Consider the following 24,322-nt stretch of genomic DNA (forward strand, 5'->3'; position numbering starts at 1 on the left):
CCTAAATTTTTTGAGAGATCCACGATGAGTATGATGTGTGAAAAACACCAAAACTAATTCGAAAGTAATCATATTCAAAAAGAAGACAAGTGATCACGATCAAAAGATGACCAGGATTATCAGTAAACAATGAAGAGTTAATTCTTGGAGATTGCTGTTACATCCAATATCAAAAGCACGACACTTGACGAGAGCTTGGTCATTCTAGACATCACATATCTATATCAGTGTTTTATTGTATAATTTTATTGCTATTTATAATACAGCTGCTCTATGACCGATATTGGGGCTGAGCATACATTATTTTTTTAGAAAGTAGCCCACAGAAAATGCATGCGGTCATTGGTTTAAAATCGTGTTTCTGAAACTCGATAGAAACACAGAACTAGCAGGAGCTGTTGACGTAATGATGGCGCGAGCAAAGAGAATTGACATTTTGATGATCAAAGTATATAAGTTGTTTTCTTTTTTCGTCACGGAATTTTCTAAACAAAAAAATAGAAAACATGTTCTCCGTGTTTCTGTTGAGTTACAGAATGCCGTTCTCTGATTGGCTACGCTACTCACTATCTATTCTGTGATAGATAGTGAGCAGAGTAGCAGCATGCCCTTGTTAACAAAATGCATGACGGCCGCTTCTTGGCTTTTTCGATGTGTCTATAAAGAGGATTTAGATATATCTTTGAACGACTAGTAGATTTATACTAAAACAATTAGATTATTCGCTCTCGTTTTCTATGCGTGATAGAAATCTCGAGTTCATAATCTAATTGGTTAATAGAAACACGGTTGGAAATTATAGAACACGTTCGTACCGGATGTTGTGTTGCTGACGCAATCACCGGCCAGCCATTTCGCTTTTCAAGCTCTGCTCTAAACCAAATAAAAGATGGTGTTCCTGTGTTTTCTAGGGGAAAAAATGCACCTTTGACGTCTAGAAAAGCTGCTGAACGCAGCAGCAGCGTTTTCAGACGTCAAGCGCGCGTTATTTTCTTAGAAGATGTAACAGCATCTTCTATTTGGCAAAAAGAGATCCACCATCAACGTGGTACTAATAAAAAGAAAATGACGCAATCGTTGAAAATATTTCATGTCATGATATCTTGACGCGAGTGTCAGTCATTTAAAACGCTTATTATCAAACATTGTCAGAATGGATGATGGCTCCATGTACTAGAACATAAAAGCGAAAATTAGCATAAAATGTTCAAATCACAAAACTTAGAATTACAGGCGCCATGTCACGCTTTGTACTTCTTGAAAAGTTTGTAATCTGTGTCAATTTTCTCCATCCCTGTTTCGTTATGGTTTATTATTATCTCTTTGGTGTTTTTCTATCTTAGCAAACTACTGTTTTCAAGTTTAATTTCCTTCAATTTAAAAGGTAATTGTGTTTGTGACCAAAATAACTCAAAATAACGTAACTAAGCTCCTTTCACGCTCCTGTTGTTGTCATTTGTATAGACAGTAGATTAAACACTAAAAGATCTGTTTATGAAAAAGTCTGGTTCACTTTCTTTTCAGTTCACACGTCGACAGCTTCATGAAAGCAAAACGGAGGTGACTGTAGAAATTATCATATCCATATATTTACCCTGTGGAAACCCTTTTGACAGAAAAAAAAGGAAAAGGGACTTTCCCTTTCCAAAATATTCAAAGATTCGTTTACTTTCTTAGAATCATGAATATTTCATTTCTTCATCACGCACTTCTAGATCGCCAGCCGTCGTAACTGCACTGACTTCAGTTTGTATTGAAAGAAAAGTGTCGATGTTTTTCCTTCAGCCCTGAAAACTTTACAGCGAAGACATTTTAGCCTAAATTCAAAATAATTATCTCCTGCCCGTGGCACGAAGAATCAGCTGATTCAAGGCCATCGAAAAGTTCAAGGTACGCATTGAAATCTTTTATTGTGCCATTTTGGTTCCTTCAGCACGTGGTAAAAATATCCGATGGGTCCTTTGAACTCTTACGCAAAATATGTTGTGTTGAAGCAATAAGCCACAAGAAACCATCACGGCTCGTACAGACAACTAGAACTGGAATTAACTGATAAAATTAAGAAACAAATACTATTGTAGTGAACAGTTGTTTTCATCTGTTGAAATGACAAACCTTCCGCCACGACTCAGTGAACACTATTCATCCAACGAAATCGATGAATCACTTCCAAGAGAACCAAAAATTGAAGGGCAGGAGAATTGCCACGATTTCGACAAAACATTCACGTTTCCACTAGACGATACAACCTCAGTAATAGCTGTACAGGCAGCAGTTAACACAGAATCAAACACATTGAATATTCTGCTGGCAAACTGTAATCTCGTCACAGTCGGGAGTTCAAGCAAAGCTAATTGCTATTTAGATGCTAACGAACACAAATGTGCAAGCAACGGCGAGGTCAGTCGCTCAGACAGCAGTCTTGAACAACAGAAGACAACAACGGAGAAAAGCGACTGCCGACTGCAGCCTCTTCATGAAGCACAAAGCTGCAGCCAGCCAGACTCGAGTGGTTTGTTTACTGTGAGCGTGGAGCCGTTGTTGCCTTTAATCAAGAAACAAGGATATCTAAACGGACCTCAGTGTGAGCGAATCATGGAACAGCTTGAGTTTTTACAGGACAATGGAAAGTTTGGAGAGCACGAAAGTCTTGTTACGTCGTATCTCCAACGCTGTGGGAGTACAGAGAAGTCTGATTTGGAATTAGCCCTGAAAATGGAGCGCGGGGTAGCGTTTTCTTATCACAAAGAGTTCAAACACAGTAAACGTATGTTCGTCTCGGTCATAAATTCAGAAAAAGATCGACAGCTTCAGCTTAGAAATCCCAACATTTTAACAGCAAGAGCGTACTTCTTACTTGTGGCGGACTATAGAAATAGAAAATTCGTAAAACTCTCTCCGCTTTTTGAATTTCTCAGACGAAGCGAGTGTTTACTCCAAAACCATGAGTCGCCAGAAGACTGGGCGGAGTTGTATTACAACTATGGCTCGGTTTGGTTAGCTTACATGAGCATGATCCCGGATGACGAGAGGAATGCGACAGCGCGATACACTGCTCGACAAAATGCCAGACACTATTATGAGCAAGCGATCTGTTTCTGCAAGAGAGATCCTCGAATGAGAGTTCAAATTAAGAAGCAAACATACATTCACCTCAAACTTGCAGCGTTGCTTCTCGACTGCAGTTCAACTGCCGCGCGAACTCGCCACAAAGCCATCGCATCTGATGACATCAAAGAGGCTAAAGAACATTTAGATTTTGTGCAGTACCAACTTGGCGTTTCTATACCACTAGGCACGCGTGCGCAACTTCTGAAAACCCGCTCGGATCAATTTTATCGCCAAGGAATATACCAACTGGCCAAGGAAACAGCCGAGGATGCATTAAACATTGCCATCTCCAACGAATTTTATACCGAAAGAGACAATCTCGAGGAAAGAATCGACTTTTTTGAAAAACTCTGCGAAGAAAAAATAAAGATTATTGATGTTAATGATGTCTCCAGTTCCAACAGTGAAACATGTCCCAGTGAATCTGCAGAGTCTGATTAGGAATTACAAAAATAAAAGTGAAAATATAATAAATGACAATATATTTAAATGAAATAAATCATGGGTAGACATATGAAATATATCCTATGCGTCAGAACAACTGAATTATTTTAATATCCTTTCACTTTCTCCTTTCCTTTTGCTTCCGTCCTTCTCCAAATGAGTTCTCTTTTTCCTCCTTAACCTTTCTCATTTTCTTCCTCATCTTTTCACAAAAACGTTGAGCATAAAGGAGCTGGTTATTCAGTGCTACACGAAAGCACACTGAAAAATACTTTAAAATGAATATACGAAGTGACGTCATTACTATTCGTCCTGCACGACAGAATTCTTATCTTTTAAAGAAAGATTTAGTTGAAATTTCTAACAACTTATTCAAATAACACATGTGTGTCGGGCGCTTTGATTTAACATGCAGTGTTTGAAGATAATTTTCAAGAACAATTCCAAGAAATAACAAACTTTGAAATATGATTCGTTATTACTTCAGGGACTTTCCCTTTGACGAGAGTCTCATATGACTGACTGTCATGCTGATTCTTCATTTCAAATATTAAATAATTTATACTCGCGAGAATCACGTGCCTCGAATCTGACAAACAGTAATCACGATTACATTCACCAGTGTTTTGAATGAAAAGTTCGTGGCGTTCCTCTCGTTAATACTCTACTCGCTAACTAGAAATTGTCTTCGACTTGCTTTTTAATGGCACATAAGAAAAGAGGTTGTCTTACTCGGTGAAAAACGCACATGTGCGTGTCTTAGGGACTTCAATGACTACGCAAGTCAAGACCTAAAAATGAACTACGTCGCAGCCCATCAACATGAATCGAATGACAATATTATTTCCAAGATCTTAAAAATCTGACAAGGCAGGATTAGTAATATTATTTTAAGTATGTCTGGTACGTTTGGTATAAATATGATACATGGATAAATAGCGAGAGTATCCGGCGACTGAGCGGCAGACCATGGGCTCGACTGTTGTTCGGAGAACCCTGAATGTCTTTTTCTCCAAGGGGTTTGTCTCAGTGCCTGACAGACACCTTTCTCGTATTAGCATATACCAAGATTGACATCACTTTACTTCACCCGACAATGTCAAGACAAGTACAGTGTCAAGAGGAAAGAGGACGAGAAGAAAAGACAAAAAAAAAACACAAAAAGTGAGGGATATTTTCTTGATGTTCAAAAAAATTGCAACATAAGCTGTAAATTGCTATTCTTGTACTTTCCACTATAACAAAGTTAAATGACGCAAGCAAATCATCCAGAGCATGCTTGTCATGTGTGTCAACCAAATATTGCTTTATCATGAGACTTTTATTTCTACTTTGAGTAGCAGAGGAAGAGTGATTTCGTTGCTTTATGGATCTCTAAAACTACGTACATCCTACGAACTGCGACTGTAGTCCAAAATATAAAGCGGTCCCATGAAATTGCAGTCATTACCAGCGACATGACACGATGAGACACGTTCCATATAGGAATTTTCTTCAAACCTGATAGGAAACTTGACCAATGCTAGCAATATCCAAGGTGATAGTATAAATGAATAACATAAACATCAAAAGAACATTAGGTCCAAACTTTTTTCTCTTATTTTACTTATGCTACAAAATGTGTTTCTCAGAGAAAGTACTCGTCTCTCTTCTCCTAGGGAGGGGGCGGGAAAAAAAATGAGCGCCTTGTCTAAAGGCGAAGTTCCATCAGCATCCTTATTCTCTACTGTTTTTTTATTGTTTAAGTGGACCACGTTGTCACTGAAAGGAAGTACAAACATTTCATTTTACATTCTAGTCAAGGGAAACAGATTCAGAAAGCCCTTCAGCGACCTGACACAAAGAGCACTATTCCAATATGGCAACCAAACACAAACAACCCAAACCTCTACATTCAACAACTGCGGCAGATTTAGCTCCCAATACAACTGGATCAGCAGGTCACCATTCTTCTGTTTTGCAACAGATATTAGTTAATTTTCAAGACAGTGACGTCACCTCGCCAATCGTTAAGGCAAGCATCGACAGGAATACTAAAACAATGAACTTGAGTGTTGACAATTGCAACCTTGCTGTTTTTGGCCAATCTAGCACAGTACATCATTCTGATTGTCACTTACTTAGCACCAATCGAGGCGAAGGCGATCTGAGGCAAGCAGATAGCTTCGTTGAACAAATACAACAAATGGCAGCAATAGCGGACAATTCAGTGCAGTGTTTAAGTAGACAACTTGTTTGTAAAGAGGAAAGTCAGCAGAAACCAAGCACTTCATTCGATGACATTTTACTGGATGTTGAGCCGTTACTACCTGTGATTAAAAAGCAAGGTTTCCTTAACGGACCACAATGTGAGGAAATCCTTAAAAACCTTGAGCTTTTGCAGGACAATGGAAAGTTTGAATACCATATGCGTTCCTTTAATTTCTGCCTTCAACGATGCGCGGCAAAAGGCAACAAATACATGGAAGTGATAGCAAATGAACAACAAATTCAACACAGAGAACATCGCAACCAAGCCCTCAAGAAGTTTCAAGTTCTTCAAGATAACAGAAGGTTAAAAGGAGATGAACAGCTGCTCTCTCTGTACTCGAGACTTTATTCCAAAACAGAGTACGTTGACATGGAATTAGCCCTTATAATTGAACAAGGAGTATCATTCATGTACCACAACCAACTCAGCAAAAGCAAACTCTACTTCACTTCACTCATAGAACTGGGTAAGCATTGCCGGCTACGAAATCCGAACATTTTAATTGCAAGAGCCTATTTTTTACTTGCAGCCAACTATAGTTCTAGGGCGAAGAAGGCCAGAAACGTTTCGACCATTTTGGAATGTCTAAGACGAAGCGAGGTTTTACTACAAAATCACGAGTCGCCCGAAGACTGGGCCGAAATGTACTACAATTTAGGTATAGCCTGGTTGAATTACATGAGCGTGGTCCCGGATGACGACAGGAATGCTAAGGCGCGAAAGGAAATGCAAGAAAAAGCAAAAAATTGCTATGAATGGGCGATTGCAATCTGCAAGAAAGACCCCCGCTCAAGGGTTCAACACAAAAAGCTAACATATTGCCATCTTGGTCTTGCAGCCCTCTTACTTGATTGTTCCTCAACTGTTGCTAGAAATCGAATAAAAGTAATTCCATCCCAAGATCTCAAAGATGCGACAAAACACCTTGATATTGTAGAGTACGAACTTGGTGACATTCCTCGAGGTACACGCGTGCAGGTTCTGAAAACACGTTCTGACCAATACTATCGTCAAGGACCTGAAATGTATCAACTGGCAAAAGAAACTGCCCAAGATGCATTCCATATGGCACGGCGTCATGGATTTAACACCGAACTGGAGTCGCTTCAAGAAAGAATCGATTTTCTCGATCAGTTGTGCGAAGACACAGTGTGCACAGAAAGAATTGAGTTGCTTGCTGACGGCGATACCTCAAATTCTGGCAGTGATTCCAGATTTGAAACAAGCTGCAGCGAATCTGACGAGAATCCGTCAGAAAACGGTTGATCCGCGAAGTGATCCGCTCAGTAGCTATTGATCACAACGAGGTCCCGAAAATATGACTCTCCCGCAACCCTGGTATAAGACTGTAGACACAAAACGTAACAATGTCTAATATTCTGCCCTCGCCCTCAACAATAATTAATGAAACATTGATTTATGTATTGATACAGGGATATTATAAATATGCATAAGTACAAGGTGAAAATAAGTATAAGGGTTTAAAGGGATGGTTTCACAGCTAGGCGCATGTGCTAACTATCACGTTAGCCCATTTGTTTCCATTGTTTGTAAGGCATGCCTTACCAAAACAGCTGTATTTTTAAACTGATTTTAAACAGTTTTGAATGTATTTTGACGATTTAAACAGTATTTTGAAGTCACTATAGGGTATTTTTGTGCTATTTTGTACAAAATTCAAAATTATGCTTCTTGTTTGTAATGTATTTCAAGTATAGTTAAAACCTACTTCATGACATTAGAATGATTTTCACTCTGTTTTTAACGTAGTTTGAGCTCAAAACAGGGTTTAAATAGGGGATTTAAAATCTATTTTAATACTATGGCCACAAAAATTTTGTTCAAAGTTTAAAAATTCTAGTTAAACCCTGTTTTGAAAGTTATGTTGGCAATGGCTGTAGGTTTAAAAAGTATTTTACAAATTTTCAGTGTTAAAATAGTCTTTAAATAGGATTTTTAAAATGTAGTTGACATGTCAAGAACGTAAAATATGTTTTAAATAGGAAGTTTAAAACCTATTTGAGATAGCAATTCATTTTATAAGCTTTAAAATACAACCAAAACAGTCTGTTTTAAACATATTTTAAGTTTTAATCAGGCGAGTATACTATTTAAATAGTAGTTTTAAATAATGACAATAATGTCTATCTTAAAAACAGATTTTAAATACACTATTTTTGCACTATTTATAAATCTAGCCCAATGGAAATTTACAATGCAATAAACACAATTTGCATCCCCTTTTTGAAAACTGGTTATAGTTTCTTTTCACTCAAGCTTTACATACAAAACATTTAACCACAATGATTCTCAACTGTGGTGAGTTTAGTTTACATTGTATCTAGAAAACAGCAGGTAAGTTCTATATTATATGGACCATGCTGGGCTAGCGCACGCTCTCGAGTGGAACTTTTTCACCCACTGTTATCAACCTGAACTGTACAGCAGGAATACAAGAAAAATAACCATGCAATGTTTCAAAAGGGCGGTGGGAGAAGTAATTTTGAAAGCGATTCAAGCCCTTCATCCACTGCATGATTACATGTATGACCATTTTGCATTTGAAACAGAGATGAAAGCCAGCAGCAGCCTAAATTCTCTTTTCGAAATACATTGTGAGGGACAAAGCTCTTTGGAGCAAGACAGTCCCAGAAATCAGCTGCACTACTTCTGAAAGGGGAAATAAAGATCTGGCTGAAAATGATCCACCAGTGCCTCAGTCCCTGAAAGAGGGCCCTTTTATGGCTGGAGGATAGAATTTAAATGTGGGATGTCGTCTGAAGTTTTTGATTTAGTTTTGCAAGCAGTGTATTATATCTACATGTACATGTACATGTACATGTGCTACGTAAATTTGATGTTCCTTCTTGGAATCAATTTCATGACTAAGCCACTTCACTTGGTTAATCTCATGAAGTTATGACAAAAACAGTGTGAATCTTTGCCTGTAAATTTATACTGTAAATCAGATCCAGACCCTCTTGTTTCATTAAACCATTGTTTGGCCTTGTTTGCCCAGCACTTGGTCTTAACTTTTGTTTATTATGCTGTGATTACTCATGCAAAAGTGTTATCGGCTGTAACCTCTGAGAACTTTTTAAGATCAGCTGACAGTTTGAATTTTCTAAAAGCTTCCTGCAAAACTGCTTTAAAGAAATAATTGCCAAGCACAGGATTTGCATCATTTGGTGACATAATACCAGTACCATAAATTCCAGTTTTGGTATAGAAGAGATCACAGGTAAGCAGACATTACAGTCTGTTTGGTGACCAAATGGACACAGGCACATGCTCAGGTTCTGGCTTAGGAACTGGCTATTTCATAGCTCTCAGCGGTGGCTGTCATTCTGGTACTGGCTCTGTGCCAAGTGGTCACGCATAAGGAATTTAAATTTGGGTGCCTCAAAAACTAGGACCTACATGTAAATGTAAGAGTCTCTTCCAACATCAAATATAAAACTTAGAGTGCAGTGTGAATAGTGTTTAGGAATCTGTATTATAAACATTACTCTATTGGAATTAAATAGATAAACTCACCTTTTATAACAAAATATTTGGCATAGACATCACCTAAACAAATGCAAAATTAAGAAAACAAAAAACTTATACTTTTAGTGTAAGCTTTTAAGACTCTCTCAATATCAAAATTAATCAAAAATTTAGCCAAGCCAAAACCATGAATCTGTGGACAAACAAACCTTTTCGCCAAAAAAACACTCTCTTGCCTCCCTACATGTATTTCTGTCTTTCTCTTTTCTCGAAGTATCAAGCACTGTTTATAACCAAAATGGCAGGCAAAGACTGAACAATTCCAGGACTGCTCAGAGGAGTTTTTTGATAGGCGTTAGAGTAAATCCCAGTCTTCTCTCAAAGGACATGATCACAGATGCCATGTTTGTTCACAAGTGAGGTTCAGGTTGAGAGCGTGTGCTATGCCGCATGTACATGCACAATATATAAGTTGTATCAAAAGTGTCATCACTTTAAAAATTTACCAGGAGCAATCAAATCTCTGAAAGCAACAACTAATAACTCAAGGAAAATTGATCCAAGTAATTGGTTGACATTACTTATTATTGATTGGGGCCACTCCTAATGGCAAAACATGCCATCACTCACAAAGTAGATCAGAATTAAGATTTCATAGTCAAATCACAAAAAATCACATCTACTCAATATTAAAATGAAAATTTCAAGGTATATGTAACTTGCTTGCAGTAATTAGCAAATTATTGATTGTGGTCAGTCATCATGTACATGCTTCAAGATTACATAATTTACATAATTTTGGCAAAAAGTGTCCCACTCACAGTGTGCACGTGAAAGATCTCAAAACAAATCACAAGAAATGACAACCACTGAATATGAAAAAGAAAATTGCTTGTAGTAATCAGCCAGTTACTTATTGTGGTCACTCATCATGGTATACATACTTCAAGATCTTGCAAAAGTGCTGTCACTCACAAAGTACACCAAAATCAAGATCTCACAACCAAATTCCTTTTTTTTTTTGTTCTTTCAAACAATTCTTTTTTTCTTGTTTCCCATATGAGCAGTTACAGTTTTCCAGATTTGACAGTCATTTAATTTTGAGGTCAAAAGTGGTTTGAACTAAGATTTGTGTACAACAGTTTAGTCATTATTGTTAACAATGTACATGTAGCTAATCCATTTTTTTTTGTCTAAATAGTTGTTAATGATAAAAGTTGTTGTTCCAGTCTGTTATGAGCAGACTTACATGTATGTTGAATTTACTGCTTTGTTTCAATGACAGATGCTGTGACCAGGCTAATATTATAAGAGTCTGTGCTCTGATCTGTTAACAAGAGGCATTCACCACTAACATCACAGCAAGCTGGCAAAAAGTGCCAGTTCCTTTGGTTTTAAAACCAAACGAATATATGTATCAAATTCACAATAACTGTGAATAATAATTATTATTGGATGAGGTTGAGCAAAATATCATGATTTGTCAGTGGCAAGCAGATCAATTATTTGCCGAAGCTGAAGGCTGAGGCAAATAATTGATCTGTGACCACCCAGTTTGGTTTCATATTTAAATCACTCTCTGACAGCTCAGGGAAACGATCTGCCATTTAAATTATTTCACCTGAGAGCTTGGTTTCAATTACACATGAGCAGAAAATTCAATATTATTTGCAGCAAACACATTTAGACGGTACTATACATGAGCGGATCATTATTTGTAGGCAGTTATTTACAGGTCACTTGGTGGGCTCTCAGCTAATGAAAAGGACGAAAAAAATGCATCGGATGATAAAAAGATTTATTTTTCAGTTGTCAACAATAACATTTCAGAACACCTGGAGGCCTTTGCGCATTTGCTTGGGTGCCATCTTGCAAATTAGAGCACAAGCTTCAAGATCTCGCAAACAACAACTACCAAACCAGGACTTGGAACATTTCATTATTAATTATGTACATGAATCAACTGCATTATCCACTTACCAATCCATTCATGTCATAGTGGGTTATTCTGTAACTGGTTAAATTTTCTCAGTCTGTTTCTTGAAAATGTTACAAGCAAAAGCGAATAAAGAACCCTCATTGGACCACATAAAAACGCCTTGGTGGTAAATCACACTAATTCCGCAAATCTTTCTCAACTTAATTTTTTAACCTTCCTCAGTTTCTTGCAAAGAATGAAATACTTCAGCTACATGGTAGTTTTCTGTGTTTTCATCCTTCTCTTATTACTTCGTCCTCTTGTCTTTCATTATTTTTTCTTCTTCTTGCCAGGTAATTTCTTCTTCCTGAACCTTTGTTGCGCTTAGCCATGGAAATATATCAACCTGCCACATAAATGTAGTACATTCATCTAATCAAAAATTTGGTGAATTTGAACTACACTGAATGCTTGTCTATCCCCCACTGAAGGTCAAAACTAACATGTGCATGGGGAGAAGTCCCTATCACTGGTCCCTTCAACCATTTTCCAGAGCCCCTTTGTGTGAATATCATTTTTGTCAAGAAATCTACAATGTAATTGCAGGAACCATAATATAGAAGAATGAAAATAATTAAAGTAAAAGTAACGATAGAAACAATAGGGCGAATACAGGTTGAGTGACACCTAACGTCGCAACCAAAATACAAGGATTCTTTTCATGGCAGGCTTGATTCAAGCTTGGATTTCATGTGTTATAGCATGCAATTAGTCAATACATAAACATGTATACAACATATTCTCGCACGACAACAAAGTGCGATTCCATTCATTCGAATGCCCCAATTTTGTTCTTCAAGTGTTCGGACCCAATCGTTCGATTAAGTTCGATTGATTTCGATAAAGTTCGTTTAATCGAACGTTCAATTTGGTACGCGATTAGTTACGTCTGGAGCAAAGCCATGCATTTAAGAGATAGCTTCTTGCATGAATAAACATTTAGCGCATCCAAACAAGAAATCGCCAAGCATTACCCCCGTATGTCTCAATGTAAAATACCTGAAAATACGCTTGAAAAAGTTACGAGGGTTGTAAAAAAAATGGAATTTAAGCAGATAAAATAAACAGATACCCTACCGTTAAAAATCCTGGGCTAAGAACTATATCCAATGTGGCGGTCGATGCGATCCTCTTGCTTCGTTTTGGCGGTGCTAACTTTTGGCGCAAACGGATTTTCCGGTCGATTTTCCGCTGACCCGCCGGTGCAATACTCTGATGCGAGCATTTTGGTCAGCTGTGTAAAATGGAGGTTACCTTCCAGTCGTTTAAAACCAGTGCAACAGTTCATTCTTTTTTTTTTTTTACCTTTTACTGGACGAAAAGTTAAGGGACCGAACCGAATCATATGACTCGTGGGTGCAGCGACCATGATTTGTCTTTCTGATAGATTTCAACTTGATTATGTCTCAGGGAAATGGAGGTAAGCCGACCATCTTCTGTCTTGGTGTGTCTTTCATTCGAAAAGATGTATGTACATGTAAATACATGTAACATATCTGTAACCACTTCAGCTGTTTTATCGAATTAGATGACTGCCTATGAAACATAGATCTGAATTTTTGAATTGTTCTTCGTCCAGTCTACATAATTAGGTACTGTTTTATATACATGTATGATCAGTTGTATGGGAGTTACATGTTTGTAACTGTGTATGCCATTCTTGTGCAGCCGTAAATTACTCATCCATTGTGATCATTTTACTATCTTGACATGGCATAAACTGATCGATTTCTTCGTAGGGAAATTAAAGTGCGAGCTGTGGAGGTTGAATCAAACAGTTTGTTTTTCTTCAAGTGGAAAGGCAACTTCATACACTTAACGTGATAACAAAACATACATGGAGGCAAAAATATTAAACCCTGCAATAACTAATCAATGCAGTAAATAATTTTGTTTTTATTTTCAGCTTTGAGAAACAGGAGATGGAGAGTGGTGCTACCCTGTTAGGGCCAAAGTCTCTGTGAGTCTGATAGGGGTCTTTCAACTGCCTTCCGGTTACAAAGTTATTGCTGCAATTCTGCAATCGTTGGTAAATTTTTAAAGGAGGAAATAACTAAATTTAGGGTTAGAAAGGAAGCTATATTTAGCTACTACAGTCGTGCCACATCAGTGAAAGTACAGTTGTTTCCTGTTGGAAATGAATGAACCTTACACCTTGATGGGATAATTTTTGTTAACTTGTAAATAATAATATTATTGATCATATATTACATACACTGAGGCTACAAAGTTTATTCCAAGGGGAACATGGTATGCATTAATTAATTCTTTCATGTTAGAATACTGTAATTTTTGTAAAACTTTACCTCAAATTGCACCAGACCTTGGCTTGTGACAGCTTGGGTTCCCTATAACTTACTGCAAGTGGTTTTGGTGTTTTAAGCTTCATCTTGCCAGGGCAGGAAAAAAAATGAAATCTAGCTGCCCAGTGGACCAGTATATTTTAGTTTTCAGTTGGCTCCACTAAAATATTACTAATGCCCAATGGGCACGCAGGGTTCATGCCTTATCAACTACATGTACATCATTTACTAGTTGCTGTCTATAATCAGTGATAGACTATAACAAAATGAGTTTACTGGTACTATGAACTAGGTGAAAGAAACTACTAACAGTGACACAATAATATTGTTGTGTCAGATACGAAGTATGCTTGGATTTTAAATTAATCCATGCTTTCAACTCACTGTTTTGCTCATCTTGTAGTCTTAAGTTTTGAAATAGGTTTTGATTGGAAATTATTATTCACAAGATTACATGTACTGAGGCTAATTTCACTTGCCCACCTGACCAGACCTCCAAACTTCCATTTTCACTTGCCCAAGAGCAAAATTTACTTGCCCCAGGCAATGGCATGTGGGTTTTTCCCTGCCCTGCTTGCTAAGACTGCGAGTATTCCCTCCTTGGCTTAGGGCCTCTTCATATGGGCCCAGTCAACCGGCCTGGCTCAGTTTCTGAGATCTCACCTAGCCACTCTTTCCTTCAAAAAATTTTGATGTGTTCATATATGTATGAGAAGCCAGGCTGGCCCAGTTACTGAGATCTCAGTTTTTGCGTCCAAGATCTCAGTGACCGGGATGAAAATTTTCCCATATGAATGCTCCAGCCCAGGTAACCAGGACGAAACTTTTAAGGCCAAATAGTTTCGCTTTTGCAACACAGCACTTGGCCAGTTACTGGGCTCATATGAAGAGGCCCTTAGTCCATGTATCATGTGTGACACGAAAGAAAATCAACATTTTTTCTCGTGGATTTCATTTGCATCACACACAATAGACTAAGCGAAAGAGGCCAGGACTACTCATAGTCTGAATATCTGTGGGCCCAATCAGATGGTACAGCTTTAATTGCTACATGCACTTGTACATGTACATAAAACAAGTCCATGACTCAAAATCAAACCTACAACTTGCTTGCAACTGTAACATGGACCACATAAATGATGCAGGGTTTAGTTGCAGCCTCAGACATTGCTCAGTGATGAAAGATGAACAAAACCTTTCCACAACATGATCATCACCTACTAAATTTGCAAAAGTCACACATAATGAGTTGTACCCGCTAAATTGGCCTAAGGGTTCCCTTGATTAGAAGTGATTGATGCATGTACTGCATGTACGTTTACAATGTATATAGTTCCCATGTACAGACCAGGGTTGTCATTAATTTTTTAGTCACCTGTAGCCTTATTCTCCACACCCATAGCAAATTTGTTACTTTGTGGGTGAATTCTCTAAACAACAGGGAATTTCACCCATAGCATCAAGGGAAAATCAAGCATACTCAGCCATAACAGGTGTTACAGCTTACAGCCCTTAATGACAGCCCTGCAGACATAGCATACCGGTACAAGTAAATAACCTGATTTAGCCTTAAAATGAGTGATATAGAAGATGTTTTATACTAAGTAATGGACCCTTAGCCTCAAATTCTCAATTGGTATTGATACATGCATGTTCCTTTGACTCCTTTACATTGTTTGCAATTCTTCGTAACAAAGAAAATATGTACCACTGATGATGACCATACACTCAAAAATGTTTTGGTTTTTAAAACTTTAGTAACTTTTAGCCTTTTATAGACAAAACAAAATATTATCGCAGGCTCAACTGTTATTACAGCTTTTCATATACAGATACAGTAAGCGTAGAGCTACATTTATTATACAAGTAAAGAAAGAAGTAGAGCCATGCACCCCCATCAAGCTTGAGTTTGCCCTACACTCACTTCTAGCATGTCATGTGTTGTTCACATCTAGAGCAAAGTTACATGTAAGTTAAGGATTTTTTTGGCACTATTGTTATGCTGTTTTGACACTATTTTTGAACTATTTTCACATTAGTTGATGCTATTTTAATACTATTTTTATACTATTTTTACTGTATTTTCATACTGTTTTTATACTATTTTGTGCTATTTTTATGCTGTTTTATACTATATTACTGTATGCCATTTCTAGACTGTTTCAAAGCTATTTTCATATATTTATATTGTATTTGACAAATTTTTTTTCATATATGATCCACTTTAATTTTTAAACTGTTTAAAGTACTATTGAAATATATTTTGAGACAGTGAATTTCAATAGTGTTTTAAACAGGTTTTAACACCTTTAAAATCAGTTGAAAAATATGTTTAAAATATAATTTTGCACCTATTTTAAACCTATTTTGTACAAAATACCTTTAAAATTGTCATTTAAACTAGTTTAAAAATAGTCTTGCAGATTAAAAGCTGTTTTAAAATGATTTGTGTCCTGTTTTTATTCCGAATCATGTGTTCCTCGAGAGATTTTTAAAGAAGTTACAGACTATTTTAATTATATTTTTTATTTTAGCAAAGGATTTCAAGTTTTGGAATTTTAACTATATTTTTAAAAGCTTTTCAAAATATATTTCAAATTTTGTTTCAATAGTGTTTTAAACAGGTTTAAACACCATTAAAAGCAGTCGAAAACTACGTTAAAAATACACTTTTCGCCCTGTTTTTAATCTATTTCATAAAATAGGTTAAAAACAGTTTTTAAAAATAGTATTTAAATACATTTAAAATAGTGTTTTGGTTTAGTATATATACAATTAACGAACCGTCGCGAAAACGCTCTGGTAGAGATTTCTATTGCAATTCCCATTTTATGCCCCAACTCCCAAATATCTCTCAATTCCATTGTTTACCAACCAATCGGCTGTTGGCAGATAGCTTTTGAGTGTGTCCAGAATAAGTTCTTCACCCCGACTAATAAATACGATTATTAAGAATAAATTTAGCATTTTCTGCGTCACGCCGTTACACGCCAAAACGTAAAACTATCCTTTAAATTTCTGCAGTTTTGTTGTTGACAATATGAAATAAACAATTAAGTTCCAAAACTAGCAAGTCTAGTCACGATATATTTGGGTTTTTTAGCAGCTTCTCCTTGCCGATTCCTACTTGCGTACCTTCACATGAATTTAGAACACAATCCCCTCTCAGTAAGTTTAGTATTTCTGTAGTTTCACTCACTTCCGTGACACTTCAAACGGGTCAATAAAGTGGTTGGATAACTAAATGATGGAAAAGGGACTTTTCCCTTTCAAGGCTTTCAAGACAATGGTATCTTTCGTCGATTAGCTTTTCTTAGAGCGAAGAAACATTCTAAACACGTCGCTACTTTTTGGTAAATACTTGAAATAAAATATACGCAGGATGAATATTAAGAATAAAAAATTTAAATATGTGATGCATTATAAATTCAGGGTCTTTCCCTCTGAACAAAGTCTATCATGACTAGGAAACAATCAAATCATTGAACCAAGCATGACATTCACCCTCGGGATGTGACAGACAGTAATCAATATCAACTTCATAAGTGTTTTCATGGCGAAGTTCGGGGGTCGCTCTCGTTCATGCTCTTACTTAACTATAAGTTGCCCTCGCCAACGTAGCACCAACGGAAAGGGCTTATATTAATCTATGAAGAACGTAAATGTGAAATCTTAGGGACTTCCATACTGATGCAAGTCGATCTCAAATGGAAAACTTCGTCGATCGTACCCCATATCATGAATCGAACAACAATACGACCAGTATTGCTTGGAAGATCTTAGAAATCTGACAAGGTAAGATTAGTAATATTCTTCTGGTACGTGAGGTATATAGATGGTACATGAACAGATTGTAAGAGCGTCCGGCGACTATGCAGCAGGGCAAAAATTCGACTTCTGCGTAGAGAACCCCGGAATGTTGTTTCCGAGAAGCTTATCTACTGACTGAAAAAAATATCATTCTCATATTACTATATACCGAGATTAATATCAGTTTACCGCACCCAACAATGTCAAGACAAGTACACCGTCAAGAGGGAAGCGAGTGAGGAGAAAGAAATTCGTGAACAGGGTGATATTGTCTTGATGTGAAAGAAACATTGTGACTTAAGTTGTTAATTAGTATTCTGGAAATTTCCATTTCAAGTTAGCAACGTTGCAAATCATCCAAACAAAGCAGGCTATCATGTGTGTCGAGTTTCATTTTTATAATACTGCTTTACCTTGTGTCGTTTATTCGCTCTTTAAGAAAAAACCCTTGTTTGTTGCAGTAATAAAATTAGAGGAAGAGTGATTTTGTAGCTTTATAAAGGACATCCTGTAAATTGTCATTGTAATAAACAACAGTGAGGCGCTTCCATGGAATTGCAGTCATTACCAGCGACATGACATGATCAGGCGCGTTCCGTAAAGGACTTTTCAGCAAACCTGATGGGAAACATGTCCAATGCAAGAAATATGCAAGGTGATAACAGAAAAGAAATAATTTATCTTCGAAAGCAAACATTACATTAATTCGAAACTTTTCAGGAGACAAAATACTCGCCTCTGTTGTTATAGGGAGGGGGTGAGGGTAAAATATACACTTGGCTTGAAGGTGAATTTTCATTTCAACAGACTTATTCTCTATTGTTTATTTCTTCTTTAAGAGCCGTTTCATTTTACATTCTGGGCAAGAGAAACAGATTCAGAAAGCTTTTTCGCGACGTGACACAAAGAGAAACTGTCCGAATATGACAACCAAACACAAACAACCCAAAACTCCACACTCAGCAACTGCGACAGATTCAGTTCCCAACGAGACTGGAGCAACAGGTCACCAATCTGCTGTTTTTGACCAGATATCATTCAGTATTCCTGAGAATGACCTCAACTCAACAACCGCACAAGCAAGAATAGACACGAATACTAAAACAATGGACTTGACCCTTGACAACTGCAACTTTGTTGTTTTTGGCCAATCTAGCACTGTACATCATTCTGATTGTCACTTGCTTCGAAAAAGTCAAGAAGATGCCGATCCGAGGCGAGCAGATTGCCACGTTGAACAAATACGACCAATGGAAGTAGAAGAGAGCAGTATAGTGCAGTGTTTCAGTAGAACAGGTGTTTCTGGGGAGGAAAGTCAGCACAAACCAAATACCTCCTCCGGTGAAATTTTACTGGATGTTGAGCCATCACTACCTGTGATAAAAAAGCAAGGTTTCCTTAACGGACTGCAATGTGAGGAAATCCTCAGAAACCTGGAACTTTTACAGGACAATGGAAAGTTTGAGCACCACAAGCGCCTCTTTAATTTCTGTCTTGAACGATGCGTAGAAAAAGGCAATAAAGACATGGAAGTAACAGCCAATGAAAAACAAATTCCAATTGGAGAACATTGCAACCAGGTACTCAAAAAGTTTCAGCTTTTTCAGGAAAAGGGAAGGCTGAAAGAAGATGAACAACTGTTGTCTCTGTACTCCAGACTTTGCACAAAACGAGAGTACGCTGACATGGCATTAGCCCTAATAATTGAACAAGGAGTATCATTTATGTACAACAAACAACTCAGCAAAAGCAAACTCTACTTCACTTCAGTCATAGAACTCGCAGAGCATTGCTAGCTAAGAAATCCGAACATTTTAATGGCGAGAGCCTATTTTTTACTTGCAGCCAACTGTAGTTGTAGGAAGCCCAGAAACTTTTCAACCTTTTTGGAATGTCTGAGACGAAGCGAGGCTTTACTACAAAATCACGATTCGCCCGAGGACTGGGCCGAAATGTACTACACTTTAGGCTTCATCTGGCTGAATTACATGAGCATGGTCCCGGATGACGACAGGAATGCTAAGGCGCGGAAGGAAATCCAAGAAAAAGCAAAAACTTACTATGAGTGGGCGATTGCAATCTGCTTAAAAGACCCACGCTCAAGGGTTCAACACAAAAGGCTGACATATTGCCACCTTAGTCTTGCAGCCCTCTTACTTGATTGTTCCTCAACTGTCGCCAGAACTCGAATAAAGGTAATTCCATCACAAGATATCAAGGACGCGAAAACACACCTTGATATTGTAGAATACAAACTTGGTGAAACCATTCCTCGAGGTACACGCGTGCAGATTCTAAAAAGGCGTTCAGACCAATACTATCGCCAAGGACCTGAAATGTATCAACTGGCAAAAGAAACTGCCCAGGATGCATTCCAAATGGCACGCAGCCATGGATTCAACACTGAACTGTACTCGCTTCAAGAGCAAATCGATTTTCTCAACCAGTTGTGTGAAGACACAGTGTGTAGAGAAAGAATTAAGCTGCTTGTTGATGGTGATAGTTCAACTTCTGGCAGTGACTCCAGATTTCAAGCAAGCTGCAGCGAAACTGATGAGAATCAGAACTTGCCCACGAGCCATCAAAATCAATCCCAGTGAGGTCCCGAAAATGTGAACGTCCTACTAACCTGATATAAGATCACAGACACAAAATGTAACGATATTTTCCACTCCTCGGTAGTCCTTAATGAAACAATGATTCAGATACAGGAATATCATAAATAAGCATATGTATAGTAAGAACAATGAACTTCATTTCTGCGGTTATGTTGTTAATTTTGAAGTTCTGTGTTATCTTAGGAACAATGAAGTTCCAAAAGTAACAGGTCTCATAACAGTGTTTTGGCAGCTTTTCCTCGCTACTTGGGTTCCTTTACAGCTATTTTTAATGCACCCAGGAGTACAGTGAGTTCCGTACTACTTTATCTCTACTCAGTCCACCCTTCAAACGTGTCAATGACGGACAGCGGAATTCAAATTGGTTGGATAACTGAATTATGGAAAAAGGAATTTCCCTTTCAAGGTTTTCGAAACCTATGTACACTGGTTTGTTTTTTACAGTTATTTTACTTACAAATAGTACGCTGGACAGACTGTTCTGGATCGACGTTTTACAACAAAAAATGAAAACAAGAAAAGCGATGCAAATAATTTTGTGATTGTCTGAAACCTAATTAAATTCCATACATGGGCAATCATTGTCATATAGATCACACAAGGAAGGCTTGCGTTAAAGCGTATCTAAATTTGCGGACTGAATCACAAAAGCACGGAAAATTGCGCAATTTCTAAGATAAAAATAGTTATGGTTTACATCGACATCATAGTGTTAGACCAGCGTTGTTGTGCGAAGAACATCGTTGCGTGTTTGTGGATATTTTCATGAATTCGACGAGATGGCATGAGGAAGGAGCGATAATCCATTTAAACAGCGCTATAATCCTTTGATACATCAGAGGTTTAGAGAATCAAAGATTCACGTCGTGATGTTATTACTGAACGGCCACAATGCAAACCACACGAAGTTATTTCAAGCTGTTACGCAAGAAAATCCGAGAAAATGGTGTACACGAACAATGAAACCTAACCCAAGCCTTTCTTGCGTGACCCATATAAAGATAAGTTTCAATGTGTGGAATTTAGTAAAGTTTAAGACAATCAAAAATTATTTGTGTCACTATGTTTATTACAATTTTTTTGCTGTAAAACGTCGATCCAGAACAGTTTTGTTCAGCGTACTATGCATCACGAATATTCAATGCACGGGTATAGCTATATAGATATTCTGCTTCGCCGAGGGAAGACAACTGAGTTCTGAAAGACTTTTTTGTCGACAAGGTAGATGCAGCAGCTTGATGTACAAGTATTTTAAACAATCCTTGAGGTCATTTCAAGACATATTTTAATAATATATTAAAATAAGCAGGCATCCGATGTTCTCGGAGACTAAAATATATCGGAAGTTCCATGGTATGTTGTTGATGACCAACCAGACCGATAATACCGATTAAAAGTGGTCATTACACAAACCGTCTTTACAACTCATCAGGAAACACATTTGCCCGACGGCGCCGGCATTTTAAATTATCAGCTATCTACTATCGTAAGAACTTATCACACAGGGGAATTTTTGAAAAATTAAAAGTTTAGTATAACTCACTTGTTTGGTGGGGCCAATAAAACAAGCCAAATTCAAGAAAGTAATTAATCTACAGACTTGTATATCAGTTAAGAAAAAAAGAAAAAAATTCCCTTCCGCGAAATGACAAAATAATTATGACTTATGGGTGGCCCGTCTACGCATGCAAATCACATGAGATCTTGCCTGTTTTATACTTTACACTCCAGTCATATTCATTTTTGTAGCGTTTAGTCACCGCATTTGGTTCCTCATTAAGAATAGAAAGCAAGGTAAGAGTCGACGTCTTCAGTCTCTGTATGTCTTGTTGTAGGTGTAAGTATGCAAATGAAATAACAAAGACTATCGAAATGAGATCAATCTCTGCGTGCAAGGGATAATTATCTGTTTAGCAGTACTTTCAAGTGCATAATTGTTTTCCCCTTTCCTCTAGGACTAAAGTCCACGAACACTGCCACAGCTCATCGGTCCTGACCAATTTGCAGGTGGACAAAACAACCAGCGCGGAGGAGGAAACTGAGAAAAGCCAAGCTCAGCAGTCTTACTCCATCAGTTGTCCCTCCAACCTCTTTCAAGAATCATGCATGAATTCACTTCCCTAAATAACCACGGCTGATGTAGAACATCATACAAACTCAATAACATTAACGGTCCAAGATTGCGATGTCGTATAATCATTGGTCAACCAGTCGGTGTCCCGCACATACAAAGCTGTGCTCTCCATAACTACTGGGATCCCAGTTCCAACGACGAAGATCCTTCCGGATCAAAGAATCGCATTCCGGAGTCCGAAGGAACATCTACAACGAAACACGAGATAGTTGGCAAAGGTAAACCTGGAATCCCGCAAAAATATAATGCACATGTGGAAAGTGACACATCCATAACGATCAAGGCTCATCAGGTTTTAGATGTAGATCGTCCACTTCCAATGATTACGAAACAGGGATATCTGAACGGCAAGCAATACGAAGAGATCATTGAAAAACTAGTAAACCTGCAGGACAATGGGAAATTCAAAGAGCATGAAACCTTGGCGATTACAAATTTGAAACTCTGATGAGAAAAACAAAATTTCGACATGAATTGGCTCTATAATTAGAGCGTGGAGTTGCATTTTCTTACCACAGGGAATTCAAGAAAAGCAGAAAACTTGTTAACTCTATTATCAACAAAGCAGCTCAGCAATGAACATCTCTTGATGGCAGGAGCTCACTACTTGATCGTGGACAATTACGTCGACAGGTTCAGGATAGTAACAAAAATCCAGTCCATGAAAGAATGCCTGAAAAAAAGTCAATTATTACTTCAGAATGTTGACTCACCACAAGACTGGGCAGAACTATATTACGCCAGCGGAAATCTTGGCCTGGCTCGCATGAGCGCAATGCCCATATCTGAAAGAAGGCACGCACAGGCGCGCAGAGCTGTTCAAGATGATGCCAAACATAATTTCGAGCTGGCAATTGCATGCTGTAAAAAGGATCCCCGTGAGCGAATTCAAACCAAATTATAACGACACTGGCATCTCAAAGTTGCACAGCTGCCTCTCGATACCTGCTCCACTGCTGCGTTGCATCAGCAAAACATTCTCTCGTCGGAACGAACTGAAGAAGCGAAGCAGCATCTGGACTTCGTGGAGCGTGAACTCGGAAACGGGATGCCATTAGGTACACGAGTAGAGCTTTTGCAAACACGCTGTGACCAGTTTTATCGCAAAAAAAGTTTCAACTAGCCAAAGAAACAGCAGAGGAGGCATATAGGATAGCCAATTGTATCAGCGGAGTTTACTTTTTAGACGCACTGAAAGAGCGAATTAAATTGCTAGACAGTTTTTGTGAGTGTAGGATTAGGCTGGTTGTTGATGATGATTTGCCAACTTCTGGCAGCGACGCCAGCTGCGAGGCAAGTTCTAGTGAACCTGAATAGAGGCTAGAATGAGTAAAGGTACTTCAGTGTTTCAAGATCTCGATAAACACAGAAATTAAGCACCAGCACTACTGAGTCTTCTGGAACGGAATGTACCTTATCAAAACCATCCACATACATAAAGATAAAAAACGCCAGAAAGATTTCCACCCTACAATGCTAATACAGCAGGATCGTCAATGGACACCCACAGTGGTTCTCAAGCAGCACCAGGCTCCTAGTTCATACATTGTGGCAACCCTAGATGGGACACTGTCGCGTAGGAATCGTATCCATCTTCAGCCAACCATGGAGGGGAACCAGCCAGTGATGAGTGTAGCCCGTTTCATCATACACTGGTGATGGGATCGAAGAGCACGAGGCACCTTCACAGCCTGATGTTCGGCAAGTTGGTCAACCCGTCAAAAGAAGTCAGAGGATTCGAAGCCCACCGGAGAGTCCTATAGAAATTGTGTAGATATTGCCATCGGCTATTAGTGAGATAATTATATAGCAGTCAGTTAATCCAGTACTGTCAGCACAGCTATTATCCTTTAATTTCTGGAAACTGTCCAATTTGGGATTTAATTTGGACAGTTTTCAATAAGGACTTTGAGTAAAAACGCAGAAGCTGTCCAATTTGGGGGAAAATAGAACAGTTTGTCTCAGCCAATGAAATTAAGCTATTAACCTTCCGGAAATTATCAAAGGCTACACGAAACCTTCCGAAGATTTCCGAAGATCCCCCGAACACCTCCGAAGAATTCCGAAGATCACCCAAATAATTCCAAAGACTTCCGAAGATCATCCGAACACTTCCGAGGATTTCCGAATATCACCCGAACATGTCACCCGAATATCACTTATGTACTTCCGAAGATCGCCCGA

The 24,322-nt window shown here is 38.1% G+C and overlaps 3 protein-coding genes, 1 long non-coding RNA gene and 2 pseudogenes across 6 annotated transcripts in view; 5 read left to right on the top strand and 1 right to left on the bottom strand.

Annotated features, from left to right (window-relative positions):
• LOC145483607 (peroxinectin A-like) overlaps window positions 1-24,322 on the top strand; it is a 46,063-nt gene that overhangs the window by 13,519 nt on the left and 8,222 nt on the right. The gene's annotated exons all lie outside the window — the stretch shown is intronic.
• Window positions 849-12,465, bottom strand: LOC145483602 (uncharacterized). 2 transcript variants are annotated; one of them, XR_014048941.1, is made up of 3 exons: window positions 12,351-12,465; window positions 11,276-11,619; window positions 849-907 (listed from the first exon to the last, which is right to left on the bottom strand). It is a non-coding gene; the product is annotated as an uncharacterized LOC145483602 (long non-coding RNA). The 2 variants fall into 2 exon arrangements; XR_014048940.1 differs by lacking the exon at window positions 849-907 and having other exon boundaries at window positions 11,077-11,619.
• On the top strand, window positions 1,937-3,617 carry LOC145483601 (uncharacterized). Its single transcript, XM_081462139.1, has one exon. It carries the CDS (start codon window positions 2,107-2,109, stop codon window positions 3,550-3,552), a length of 1,446 nt encoding a protein of 481 aa, XP_081318265.1. The 5' UTR covers window positions 1,937-2,106; the 3' UTR covers window positions 3,553-3,617.
• LOC145483599 (uncharacterized) lies at window positions 3,620-7,856 on the top strand. The gene has a single exon (XM_081462138.1). The coding sequence runs from the start codon at window positions 5,414-5,416 to the stop codon at window positions 7,070-7,072; it is 1,659 nt and encodes a 552-aa protein (XP_081318264.1). The 5' UTR covers window positions 3,620-5,413; the 3' UTR covers window positions 7,073-7,856.
• Window positions 16,181-20,945, top strand: LOC145483611 (uncharacterized; annotated as a pseudogene). The gene is made up of 2 exons (XR_014048943.1): window positions 16,181-17,371; window positions 18,226-20,945. The product of XR_014048943.1 is annotated as an uncharacterized LOC145483611 (transcript).
• LOC145485597 (uncharacterized) lies at window positions 21,230-24,267 on the top strand (annotated as a pseudogene).

Source organism: Orbicella franksi, chromosome 4, assembly GCF_964199315.1.
Source record: "Orbicella franksi chromosome 4, jaOrbFran1.1, whole genome shotgun sequence".
Classification (NCBI taxonomy): Eukaryota; Metazoa; Cnidaria; class Anthozoa; order Scleractinia; family Merulinidae; genus Orbicella; species Orbicella franksi.

Bases quoted from the DNA above. Each gene is read 5' to 3' on its own strand.
- LOC145483601 (XM_081462139.1), top strand. From the start codon at position 2,107: ATGACAAACCTTCCGCCACGACTCAGTGAACACTATTCATCCAACGAA.
- LOC145483599 (XM_081462138.1), top strand. From the start codon at position 5,414: ATGGCAACCAAACACAAACAACCCAAACCTCTACATTCAACAACTGCG.